Below are 13,352 nucleotides of genomic sequence, written 5' to 3' on the forward strand. Positions count from 1 at the left end.
CCGTTTGATATGGTCGGCGCTTCTGTCAAAGCTCAGGTGACCCTATGGAATAGGGAGATGACCTGGGCAGTTGACATGATTGTGCCTAAGCACCCTCTCCCTGCACGCAGAGCCCAGACAGCTCCTTGGTATACTTCTGAACTGCGGGCGATGAAGCGAGAGGGGAGACGGCTGGAGCACAGGTGGAGGAAATCCTGCTGGGAGTCCAATTGAACATGACTTAGAGCCCATTATCAGGCCTATTTCGTGGCAATACGGCTGGCGAAACGACATTATTTCTCCAGCCATATTGCTTCCTCAGAATGTCATCCAGCAGAGCTGTTTTGGGTGGTCCAGGATCTACTTCAACCGGGAAATCCGGTGGAGGTCCCAGACTGCTCATCAGCTTGCTATGATGGATTTGCCATTCATTTTGAGGGGGAAATCGCTCAGATTCGCAGTGGGTTGGACTCCACCATTACTGCAAAATCAGAGGATGTGTCCAGTGTGCCATGCTTAGGTCAAGTATTAATGGATGAGTTTCAGTTGTTGAGATCTGAGGATGTGGACAGGGTGCTTGGATCTGTCCGTTCTACCACCACTCCACTCAACCTTTGCCCATCTTGGCTAATTGGAAGATCTACCGGGGGGTTTGCACTTGGGTCCAGGAGACCGTGAATGCCTCTTTGAGAGAGGGAGTGGTTCCTACCACCTTGAAAGAGGCGGTAATTAGTCCACTCCTTAAAAAGCCTAACCTAGATCCAAGGCTGTTGGTTAACTACCGACCAGTGGCGAACCTCCCTTATTTGGGCAAATTGTTGGAGCAGGTTGTGGCCGGGCAACTCCAGGCGCTGCTGAATAAAATGGATTTTCTGGATCCATTTCAATTGGGTTTCAGGCCGGGTTTTGGTACGGAGACTGCCTTGGTCGCCTTGTACAATGACCTTTGCCGGGAGAGAGACAGGGGGAGTGTGACCCTGTTGATACGGGCTTTTGACACCATTGACCATGGTGTCTTCTGGATAGGCTGGCTGGGTTGGGAGTTGGGGACACCACTTTACGGTGGTTCCGTTCCTTCCTAGCTGACCATGTCCAGAGGGACGTTCTGGGGGACTGTTGCTCTGCCCCATGGTGTTTATGTCATGGGGTTCCTCAGGGCTCGATACTGTCCCTCATGCTGTTTAACATCTACATGAAACCGCTGGGAGAGGTTTGGGCTGAGGAGTCAGCAATATGCTAATGATACTCAGCTCTACCTCTCATTTTCCACCAATCCAGGTTAGGCGGTTTCTGTGCTGAACTCGTGTCTGGACCTCATAATGGACTGGATGAGGGTTAATAAATTGAAACTCAATCCAGACAAGACGGAAGTCCTGTTAGTGGGTGCTTCGCCGGACAGGTTGGAGGGCCATTTCCCTGCCCTGAATGGGGTTACACTCCCCCTAAGGGACAGGGTCCGCAGCTTGGGGATGCTCCTGGACCCCAATCTACTGGAAGCCCAGGTGGACTCAATGGCCAGAGGTGCCTTCCTTCAGCTTGCGGAAATTATACCAGTTACGGCCCTACCTGGACAAGCGGAGTCTCATGACAGTTATACACGCACTGGTAACATCTTGCATAGATTACTGCAATGCGCTCTACGTGGGGCTGCCTTTGAAGACAGTCTGGCAACTGCAACTGGTCCAGAATCGAGCTGCATGGCTATGGAAGGGAAGTTGAGGGAAATGCTGGCCTTGGCAGCACCCACTGGCATGCAGCACTTGACCCAACACTCACTTCTGCATGTGGCTCTTGGGGGCAGAAAGGCTGCCCATGCCTCTTCTAAATCCTTGTATTGTGAGCTTTTATGTGTAAGTGACTGATCTCGGTAAACTGTAAGTAATACACATACATATGCAAACCTTAAAAAGGAGAAGTTCTCATGTAGCTGTTTATTGTAATCAGAAATTGATCTAGTGCTTGTCTTCTTTTGCAGGGCCTGGTCACCCTGGGGTTAGTTTTATTAACTGCATACTTCATGATCCAGCCATACACCCTTTCACCACCTGAAGCTACACTCTCCAGAACCCATGCGTGGGGCTCCCTCATTCGTCACATCCGACTGCTACCTCTGCCCATTACCAAGAAGTATATGCTGGAGAGTAAGAAAATTATGCATCTACTTAGTGATAACTGACATACAGACATGTGGGGCATTGGTGGTGGCACCAATGAAAGATACTAATTGACTTAAGAGAATAATAGTCAGTGATGATTCCTGTATTCAGTGTAAAATCACGTTTCTGTAAGGAGCAAAATGGGAACTGCCACTAATTTGCATTAACATCTGCCTGAGTAAGCACTAATTGACCTCCATATGCTAAAAGGCTTTATTTTGTCTTTCTAACAAAGCTTAGCAAATTGGCTTCTGTGAGCACATCAGCACATTGCAATGTGGTTGCCTGCAAGCATATCCTTCCCAATCCTGAATTTGTTTTTTGGATCAGTCGTAAACAAGGAGAGATAGAAATTAGCCTTATAAAGGATAATTTAAACAGAACATGTATAGGTTTATTGGTAAGTTAGTGACTTTGCTGATCACTGATTTTATGAGACTGAGTTATTTAATCAGTTTCTACCTAGTAAAATTTTTCTGGGCAAATTTTTTACTTTTGTGTTAAAAAGAAGGATTCCAGACCAGTCAAATATGATTACATCTTATAAATACTTTCCTGGGAAATATTCAGTAAAGATATGGACTTTATTAGTGAAATTTTCTTGCAGTCCCAGTAAGTCTCTCTTCTCAGGATTAACATATTTCAGAGCAGGATTTCCAGTTCCTTCTTCTCCCCTTCCCAAGATCATCTGCCTGCATGACTGATTGGCAAGTGAAGATTTTCCTGGCATGTGTTACTTATAACACAGCTTTTTTAAAAAATTGGCAAATCTGTCCAGAGTTTTAACTGAACTCAGTGAGGTTACAATCATTGTTTTTAGCAAGTGAATCAGGCGTATAGTCTTTCTGGATGGCTTCTTCAGCGTGCAGATAACCTGGGTTTTTATCTCCCATATCAAGCACATAAGCATAAATAACACTAATGTTAAGTGCTGTGAAATGATTTGTATACTGATACAAAATTTTAGGGTACTCAGGCAGTGTGTGCTAACATATAAATTGTTCACTTCTTGTAGATTTGTTGTCTTGCCCCATTTGAGCATTTCAACAGAATGAAAACGCATAGGAACAGGGCCTGGCTGACAAATACTAGTGACATTATGGAGACAGAGAGTTTCCTTTGTTCATTTTTTTTTTTTGTGGGTGTGTGGATATGATTGAAATGAGCAATTCAGGCCTCTGTTAGTGAAAGGGAGGAAGGTATTTTTGGGAGATTCAGTAGGCCTCTTCTGCCAAAAGAAGAGATCACAGCTGCCCCAAACACTTCCTTTGAAAACCTAGCCTAAGAGGAGCTATAGGGCACTGAAAATGTAACAAAAGTGCATCCCATACTGGATGTGAGGGGCTTTTTAGAGAAATAATTTATTGGAGGCTAGAGGCTGTACCTGTAAAAGCTGTGTGGGTAGCCTCTTCAGATTCCCATACCTTGTGTTTTTGTTTTTGGTGGTACTCCTCCACCCCACCCCACCCCTGTAAAGGTGGCTCTGGTGCCCTGGCTAATCCCATGCAACAGTATTAGTTTTGCACTGCAGTCAGGGAATTTAGGACAAAAGAGTCCTCCCTCCCTTGCTGTTAGTACCAGAATCAGCTTTCCTCCTCCTCTTTTCGGTATCTCCAGTATTGCTTATTTCCCCTAGCAAAATAGATCAATCAAATCTGTTAAAGTTCTGGGTAACTGTGAAACCACCTAATTTAGTCACCAAATTAATTGTTCCGTTAAAAGTTCATACAGTAACCTAAGTATTTTAGAAATAATTTGTTATTAATTTGTTGATTCCAAGTACAGTGGTGCCTCGCTTAGCGATTGCTTCGTTTAAAGAAGAATTCACTTAACGATGTATTTCTTGGAGGAATTTTCCTCATCGTTTAACGATGTTCTCTATGGGGGATTTTCACTTAACGATGTCCGTTTTTGCTCATTTTTAAGTGTCTTAAAATGTTTGAAACCTGTTTTAAATGCTTGGAATCGGTAGTCCACCTTGTGAAACATGTGCAAACTTAATTTGGCTCTGTTCTGAGTCTTCGCTAATTTTTGGTGATTTTTTGTTTTTCCCCTTTAAATCCATTGAACTGTCCGTTCAATGGATTTAAATGGGGAAAACAAAAAATCACCAAAAATTAATGAAGACTCGGAACAGAGCCAAAATAAGTTTGCACATGTTTCACAAGGTGCACTACTGAATCCAAGCATTTAAAACAGGTTTCAAACATTTTAAGACACTTAAAAATGAGCGAGAACGGAGATCGGTAAGCCATTCAAAAGCATTGCAGCAGGCTGCAATGCTTTTGAATGGCTTTCCGTTGGGGGAAACATTGTTTCACTTAGCGATGTTTCCTATGGCGATTTTCGCTTAAGGACGGTAATCCGTTCCTATTGGAACGGATTAACCGGTTTTCAATGCATTCCTATGGGAAATGGTGTTTCGCTTACCGATGTTTTCCCATAGCGGTGGTTTTTTTTGAACCAATTAACATCGTTAAGCGAGGCACCACTGTACAGGTATTATTTATTTGCAGATCTGTCAGCTTCTTACGATGACATGCTTTGCAGGCCACTGATGGATTTGCATCGGTGACCTTTGCATATTTTAAAAAAACATAATGCTTTCTGTTATTTGTCAGCAGCTGCAAGTATGGTTGTTTTCTTGCCATTGGGAGTAATATCTGGGCTCTGTCCAGATTATCAGAAAGAAGGCACAATTTTGTAATGGCTGAAGGAGGATCACCCTTTGGCCTAATTTTAGTTAGTGGGATATGTTACATACAGCACTGATGTTACCTGTCTGTCATAGGTTTGGAGGGAAAGTTCCATCCTATGGGGAGTGGAAGGCGGGACATCAGGAGGAGGGGCTGTACTGTATAAATATGTGATGCCTGGGTGGTGAAAGAGAGACACTGAGAGACGCTGGGATGTGACGAAGCAGCAGCTGGGAAGAAGAAGCTGTTGTGGGAGTCTGTGTGTCAGACAGGGTACTTCTGTGTGTCAGAGTACCAACCTGATAGGTTCAGGTGTCTGTTGGTTAGCCAGAACTGATAGGTTCAGGGTCTGTGCTTCAAGTTAAGGGTTCTGGGTGAACCAAACTGTGTGTATGTATGAGTGAGAATAAGCCACGTTACTTTATCTTATTTACCTGATTGTTTATTTTTCCCTGTGTGTATTTAAAATAAACCTTATTCTTTTTATTGTTTGAAAATCCATCCCTGGTCTGTGTGACTTCTTAAAGGGAATGGTTGGTGGCAGCTTAGTGTAACTGTGTGACATATCCCAGTAGGTCTGGGTTTGTCACATTGATTGGTGTCCAGCGTGTGGGATACGACTGGTCCAGTTGTCCAGTGGTCCAGCAAAGCCTTGGCAAGTGTGCCCAGAGCAAGGGGGGTCTAGTCAGGGACAGTCTGAGGCGCGTAGGTAATCTTCTAGGTGTACCTCACGGGGAGGTGCGCTAGTAGAAGAACGTGCCAACTGGGGAGACTTAGATTAAGGTGCTCTGAGGCAGCCTAGTTTTGGCGGGAAAAAGCTGAGGCAAAACTGCGTAGCAACAGCGAGCTAGCTTGCCAGCTGAGAGGCCCAGCAGAGGGGGGTAGGCTCTGACTCGATACTGTTGCAAGTAGTGCTGAAGAACAGCAGCAATCTCTATAGGATAGCTGGTTCTGAGGCAAGCAGGAAAAAAGTGGTCGTTTTATTTTGAGGCTTGACTTTTTAAAGCAGCCTGTTCTGAGGGGGGATTATGCCCTTGACTCGAAGCCAGATGGCAGAAATGAGTGGAGTGAAAGACCCCCAGATTGACCAAGGTTCTGAGGATGAATTTGGCTCAGTGCAAGGTGACAGCACAGGAGAGCAGGACCCAGAACTCAGAAAAATACTCCTAGCCCAACAGCATGAACTGAGGGTGAGGGAAATGGAGGAAAGATTAGAGAGAGAAAGAAGGCAATTTGAAATAGAGAGATTGGAAAGAGAAGAAAGATTAGAGAGAGAGAAAATGGCGTTTGAATTAAGAAAACTGGAACTGATGAACCAGAACAATAATAACAATAGGGATTCTGAGGGAGGCCAATTGTCTAAAGCTGACCTGAAGAAATTCCCTGTGTACCACAAGGGAGATTGTCCTGAGGTGTTCTTTTCCTTAGTGGAAAGAGCGTTTGTGGACTTCTCAGTGAGGGAAACTGAGAAGATGACCATCATGCGATCTTTAATCAGGGGTAGCCTGGCTGAGGTTTATGCCGAGATGCCTGAGGAACTGATGAAAGATTTTGCAGAGTTTAAAAAACTGGTGTTTGCCAGACATGGGATAAATGCGGAGCAGCTGAGACAAAGATTCAGGTCCCTCACCAAGAAGCCAGAACAGACTTTTACCCAAGTGGGGGCCCAATTGGTGAGGCTGCTTGAGAAATGGCTATCGCAGGAAGGGACAGAGACCTATGAGCAGCTTAAAGATTTGATAGCACTGGAACAGTTCTATTCAGTCCTGCATGGGGAATTGAAATTCCAGGTGAGGGAAAGGAAACCGAAATCTGTGGCAGCAGCCGCAGAGATCGCAGATTTTATTTCCCAAATAAGAAAGCCCTTGGGTGAGGGGAAATCTGTAGGTAAACCCAAAGAAACTTACAGCAAGTACTCTCAGGGACCAGGGAAAAGCCAGCAAGGGGGAGGGGCCCATGGTGAAGGGAAGCCCTCAGACATGAAACAAAGACCTCAGATTTTGGAGGGAAAACCAAAACAAGATGAGAGAGAATCAAAATACACCAGAAAATGCTATTTCTGTCAGGGAAAGGGTCATCTAATCTCAGAGTGTGAGAAATTAAAGCAGCTAAAAGGAATGGTGCCTAAGGATTCTAGTGGGACCAAGCCAAAAGCTGTGTTCTGTGTCCAGAAAGAGCAAGGCTCAGTGTCACTGAGGGAGCCTGTTGCCATGGCTACTCAGTCTGGAACAGCTACCTCTGCTGATCAGGCTGAGGAAAATGGTCCTCTTGTGGAGGTAAAGCGCTGCTTGCTGGTGAAAACAGATTCCCAGTTGTTTGAGACAGCCGGGGTGGACGTAGGAATACTTGACCGTCAGTATAGGGGGCTGCGGGACACTTGTTCCCAGGTAACCCTGTGCCATCCAGATATTATTCCTAGGGAGTTTATAGTCCCAAATGAGAGCATGAAGGTGGCAGGGATTGAGGGGCAGATAATCTCTCTGCCAGTAGCAGAGGTACCTGTCAACTTTCAAGGCTGGAGGGGAGCTTGGCGGCTAGCGATTTCATCGACTCTGCCAGCAGCCGTGCTCGTGGGAAATGACCTGGCTGAACATGTGAAAAGGGTGCTAGTGATTACACGCTCACAAGCCACCACAGGGACAGTTCAGGGGGGTAATGATGAGCCAGAGACGGAAGCAGAGGGGAGTTCAGAAGCTGTGGTGGAAACCTTAACCACGGACAGCAGATTTGGACAGGAGCAAAAGGCAGACGCCACTCTCCAAAAGTGTTTTGAACTTTTATTTGGGAGAAGGGTGAAAGGGCCCCTTGATTTGATCAAACAAAATTGGGAGCAGATCACCCAGGACGACCCACAAGACGTTGTGACATACATAGACACCTTGATGAATGACCTAAGGAGAAATCTAGAGCTGGCAGCAGAAAACCTGCAAGCTCAGAAGGTCAGACAGAAAACATGGTATGACCACAAAGCTAGAGAGAGGCACTTTGACCCAGGGGAGGAAGTGCTTTGGCTTAGGCCCTGCAGAGAGAACAAACTGCAGCTCAAATGGGCAGGACCATATAGGGTCATTTCCAAGATGTCAGACCTGAACTACCTAATAGAGCAGGAGGAGAACCAAGCAAGGAGGGTGGTTCATGTGAATGCCCTAAAACCCTACTACCGAGGGGAACAGAGGGTTTTATTCGCGATAAAAGCAGCTGAGAGTGAGGAAGCTGAATTACCCTTCTGGGAGGGTAGAGGGGAAGTAAAATACAACCCAGAGGAGGTAAAGATCAGTCCTGCACTCACCCAAGACCAGCAGCAAGAACTAAAAATGCTGCTTAGTAAATATCAGCAGGTGTTTTCCAACAAGCCGGGGATAGTGAAGGGAGTGATGCATCGGATCCACACAGGGGATGCACCCCCGCAGGCAGTATCCCCATACCGAGTAACGGGACCCTATAGGGACAAGGTGCGGAAGGAGCTGGACGAGATGATTAGGGAGAACATAATCGTCCCCTCTTCGAGTCCTTGGTCCTCTCCGATAGTCCTTGTGGACAAGCCTGATGGGAGCATTAGGTTTTGTGTCGATTACAGGAAATTAAACCGTGTAACCACTCCTGATGCCTACCCAATGCCCAGGCTAGACAACCTGATTGAAACCATAGGGGGTTGTCGGTTCATCTCATCATTGGACCTGGTAAAGGGATATTGGCAATTAAGAATTGATCCCAGGGATCAAGAAAAGACTGCCTTTTGCAGCCCTTTTGGTCTCTATGAGTTTCGAGTCCTGAGCTTTGGTCTCAGAAATGCACCAGCCACATTCCAAAGGCTGATGGACCAGACCTTGGCAGGGCTCAGTGACTTTACAGTGGCCTACATTGACGACATAGGGATCTTCAGTAATACCTGGGAAGATCACCTGATACACCTGGAGTTAGTGCTGCAGAGGTTAAGTGCAGCAGGGCTAACAGTAAAGGCCAGCAAGTGTCAGCTGGGTAGCCCAGAAATAAAATACTTGGGTCACATGGTAGGGGGAGGAGTGATAAAACCCCTGGAGGCCAAAATAGAAGCAGTTCGTGATTGGCCCAGACCCACCACCAAGAAAAAAGTCAAATCATTTCTTGGGTTGGTGGGCTACTACAGAAAGTTCATCCCGAGGTTTAGCGAGATTGCGGCTCCGCTGACGGATCTGACGAAGAAGACGGCTGATGACCGCATCCCGTGGACCAGCGACTGTGAGGCGGCGTTCCAGAGGTTGAAGGAGGCGTTAATCAACTATCCTGTCCTGCGTGCTCCAGACTTCGACCGGGAGTTCATCATCTACACCGATGCGTCTAACAGCGGGGTAGGAGCAGTTCTATGCCAGGAGGATGAGAAAGGTGACCAGCATCCAGTGTCCTACTTGAGTAGGAAACTCCAAAAAGGTGAGAGACATTTGGCAACCGTGGAGAAGGAGTGTTTGGCCATAGTCTACGCGATCCAGAAGGCCAAGCCTTACATCTGGGGAAGACATTTTATTCTGTGTACTGACCATTCACCACTGCAATGGTTAAAGACAATGAAAACCCACAATAGCAAACTTATGAGGTGGGCTTTAAACCTACAGGACTATGACTTTGAAGTGAAGGTGGTCAGAGGGTCAGTGAACTGTGTTGCTGACGCCTTATCAAGAAGACCTGAAGAATGAAGACGGCGAAAGAGACATGGACTATGTGTGTATAATGATGACAAAAAATTAAATGTACCTGGTTTTGAATGTGGTTTGTATGAATAAAGGTAAATTGATGTAATGTATATGGTAAATGTTTAAATGCCTATTTGCTATGGTTAACTTAGAGTGTAAGGATGAGTAAGTATAATATGGTATGTATAAATGTTGTTGTGTATTTTATACAGGTTGTTTTTTGGTGAAAAGCACGTTAGCTTTCCCCCTACAAAACAACTTATAAAGAGGGGAGGTGTTACATACAGCACTGATGTTACCTGTCTGTCATAGGTTTGGAGGGAAAGTTCCATCCTATGGGGAGTGGAAGGCGGGACATCAGGAGGAGGGGCTGTACTGTATAAATATGTGATGCCTGGGTGGTGAAAGAGAGACACTGAGAGACGCTGGGATGTGACGAAGCAGCAGCTGGGAAGAAGAAGCTGTTGTGGGAGTCTGTGTGTCAGACAGGGTACTTCTGTGTGTCAGAGTACCAACCTGATAGGTTCAGGTGTCTGTTGGTTAGCCAGAACTGATAGGTTCAGGGTCTGTGCTTCAAGTTAAGGGTTCTGGGTGAACCAAACTGTGTGTATGTATGAGTGAGAATAAGCCACGTTACTTTATCTTATTTACCTGATTGTTTATTTTTCCCTGTGTGTATTTAAAATAAACCTTATTCTTTTTATTGTTTGAAAATCCATCCCTGGTCTGTGTGACTTCTTAAAGGGAATGGTTGGTGGCAGCTTAGTGTAACTGTGTGACATATCCCAGTAGGTCTGGGTTTGTCACAGGATATTTCTGTGTACTTTTGCCACATCTCAGCCAAAGTGCTGATAGCATATTTTTCTGGAAGAAGGAATCATGGTTGTCATAGTCCAAAATTACTTGTGAAATATTTGGTTAGTCTCACTCATTCAGAGTTTCAGAATCAGAAAGGGAGCTTACATGGAAACCTTGTTTTATTTTACAAGCTGGAGCTATCCTTCTTTCATAGATTTAAATTTATTTAAAACATGGTGAATTACATACATGGGTGCTGAATGAAACCCAAAGATAAATAGAGTTATATGACGAAATGATTGCCCTCAGAAACAGGATGAATTGTAGTCTGAAGTCCTCTTTTATTCTTTTGAAGGAGCTTTATTTATTTTATTTGAACACTGCTTTTCTACAAAATACTGGGGCTCTAACTGGCATACAATTCAATTAAAATACAATGAATAAATAATACATTATGAATGTATAAATGTAATTAAATCATTTACCACAAAATTCAGTTAAAGAGCATTTGAAAACATCTTGGTTAAAAATAATAAGTCCAATAAAAAACAGAAAAGGGCAACCACATGCTTTAAAGTCCCTGCTCATACTGGGCAAAAGGCCTGCCTAAGTGGGAAGTTTGTTTGCTGGCAGAAGTTACAAAGTTGAGGAGAAGATGAAAGAGAACGGTGTGGTCCTTACAAAATACATTGTAGGAATAGGTTATATCATGATTGGAACACTAAAAAAAATCAAATTGCAAGCTTTCATACATGTGTCTTGCGAATAGTGCAGAAAATCTTCCATCAGGGAACTGATGGCGTTAAATTTTAGTTTAACCACTAAGCAAATCCAATTGGAACCAGATTAAAGCTAAATTAATATATTACCTAGTGTTTAGAAGTACAGTAGTGCCTCGGTTTACAAAATTAATTTGTCATCTGGGACGTTACAAAAATGAGGAAATGACGTAAACCAGAATGCGGATTGCCATAGCAATGGGGGTGGCGCTAGAAACTTCCAGGCACGATACGTCCTTTTCGTACAATGAATCCCCCCCCCAAAAAAACCATAAACCGAGGCATTATTTCTTGTGGATTTTGGTTCGTAAACCGAAAATGATGTAAAACAAAGTGTACGTAAACCGAGGTACTTTTTCCGAGGTGGGTGTTTCCTCCAGTTTACAGTCAGTTTGCATTTGCTTTGCCGATATTAAGAGTCCATGTTGTCTTCTTGGTGGTGCAGAGTGATGGTGACCTTTTTTGGCATCTTAATAGTTCTCTTTGATTTTTTTGGAACTATGAAGATATCAGAAAAGGCTCTGTCTAGTTGGTAAACTAAATTTTAACTCTGATTCCTTGATGGATGATTCTGGGTGTTTTTTGTTCCCCTGTTCCCCAGCAAATAAAAACTCATCGTTTCAAAAGAAGGCTGTATGTGGGAACCAGAGTTCCCTCTAATTTTCTGCCACGGCCAGAATGAAATGAGCGGCAACACTGGCTGTAGGTGCATGGCACTGATGCAGCACTGTGCACTTGTGTGCCCACACAGCTTAGAGACAACGTTGGTGGGAATGCATGTATATATATTGTCTGTGTTTCTCTGTTTGAGGAGTTGAGGTGTGATATCCAATCAACAGCTACTGGAAGTATAGTTTGTAAACCACAACTCCAATACAGCCTGCGTTTTTTCTAATCAGCCTCTAAGAAACAAACTTGGCACAACCCTCTACCATGAATTTTTGGGACTCTCATTTGCATAATTTTTCTCCACTATCCACAGCCATCGGTGTATGCCTGAGGAAGTGAACTTTGGTCCATGAAAGCTTACAGACTATTTGATTTTTAAGTGGTCCAGTAAAGATTTAAGGAGGTAGCCAACTTAACCTCTGCAATTTGGGAAAGGCCACCAAAGAGCCTTCTCTCATGTATATACTGAACATGCCTCTGAAGTGCTGGAAGAGAGAAGGGCTTTTTCTCAAATCCTGGATTGACTTGTATGGGACAATGTAGTCTTTCAGGAGCTTTCTTTTTAATTTGATAGTATACATAGTTACACCAACTGTTCATTCCTGCCAGGTCTCTGAATTCCTTTGGTGAAGCAAATATAGGGCCAAAATTAATATATATATTGACATGTATTTTCTTCTCTGAGGTTACTTTGGAAACCAGAAATGGGATTGTGGAAAGGAACAGTGTAGATTCCTAGCAAAAAGGCTCAGATATTTCCAGAGGTGCATGAATTAAGCTTCCTAGAGAAAGTGTCAATGCAGCATTTTCATATAATATATTCAAAGATTCCTTGTTAGCAACAAATTGCCTGGAGGAAAATGGTTGATAGAAGCAGCCTTCTTGCATTTCAGAAACTTGAACTGTACCTCCAGTACTTAATTTATGAACAAGGGTGCGGTCAGTCAAATCTGTTCATCTGGGAATGTTTGTAGAACATCTCCCCTGCCTGCCTCCCCCCCCCCCCTTTGGCAGTCTAGTTTAGCCTGAGGCATGTTTGACTTTCAGCCAGCTTCCAGGGTCCTTTCATATGAAATCCATTGGATAGTTTCACATGGGTCTGTTGTAAAACATGCACAGAGATTCCCGGTATAGATTGCAGTGTTCCTTCTGAGCTCCACCTAAAAAAATATTGGTGCCTCAAGAGGATGCTGTCCATTTACGTCAATTCAGATGCAGTGTCTTCTCACCATTGTAGAGTGAACTATAATCTGATGCCCCAGGGCTGTCATTAGAATTTCATAATTTTGCCAAGTTCATTGTAAACAGAGTATTATTATTATAACCTGAGGTCTAATAACAGATGTATGTTTTGGCACATATTTTTAAATAGTCAGACTGGTTTTGCAGAGATGAGTCGTGAAAGTACTTTTAAACATATGGTATTATTCTGACTATTCTTCAGTAGGTGAATTGTTTTCTTGTTGTTTCTCAAAGCTGACCAGCTCCCTTCTATGTGAAATTCTGGGAAGCATAAAGCTGTTCCATTATTTTGCATAAATAAGAGGGTTCTAAACCATGTTTTTAACAAGTGGTCACAGAAACAGGGCCTGAAAACAAGATTGTCAC

The 13,352-nt window shown here is 44.0% G+C and overlaps 1 protein-coding gene across 2 annotated transcripts in view; it reads left to right on the forward strand.

Moving 5' to 3' along the window:
* The window catches only part of C4H6orf89 (chromosome 4 C6orf89 homolog), a 38,328-nt gene that overhangs the window by 5,802 nt on the left and 19,174 nt on the right, over positions 1 to 13,352 (forward strand). For both annotated transcript variants that reach the window (XM_020795429.3, XM_020795439.3), the window contains exon 3: positions 1,955 to 2,120. In XM_020795429.3, coding sequence (XP_020651088.3) covers positions 1,955 to 2,120 — 166 coding nt within the window. The remainder of the gene's footprint in view (positions 1 to 1,954; positions 2,121 to 13,352) is intronic.

Source organism: Pogona vitticeps, chromosome 4 (assembly GCF_051106095.1).
Source record: "Pogona vitticeps strain Pit_001003342236 chromosome 4, PviZW2.1, whole genome shotgun sequence".
In the NCBI taxonomy this organism is placed as follows: Eukaryota; Metazoa; Chordata; class Lepidosauria; order Squamata; family Agamidae; genus Pogona; species Pogona vitticeps.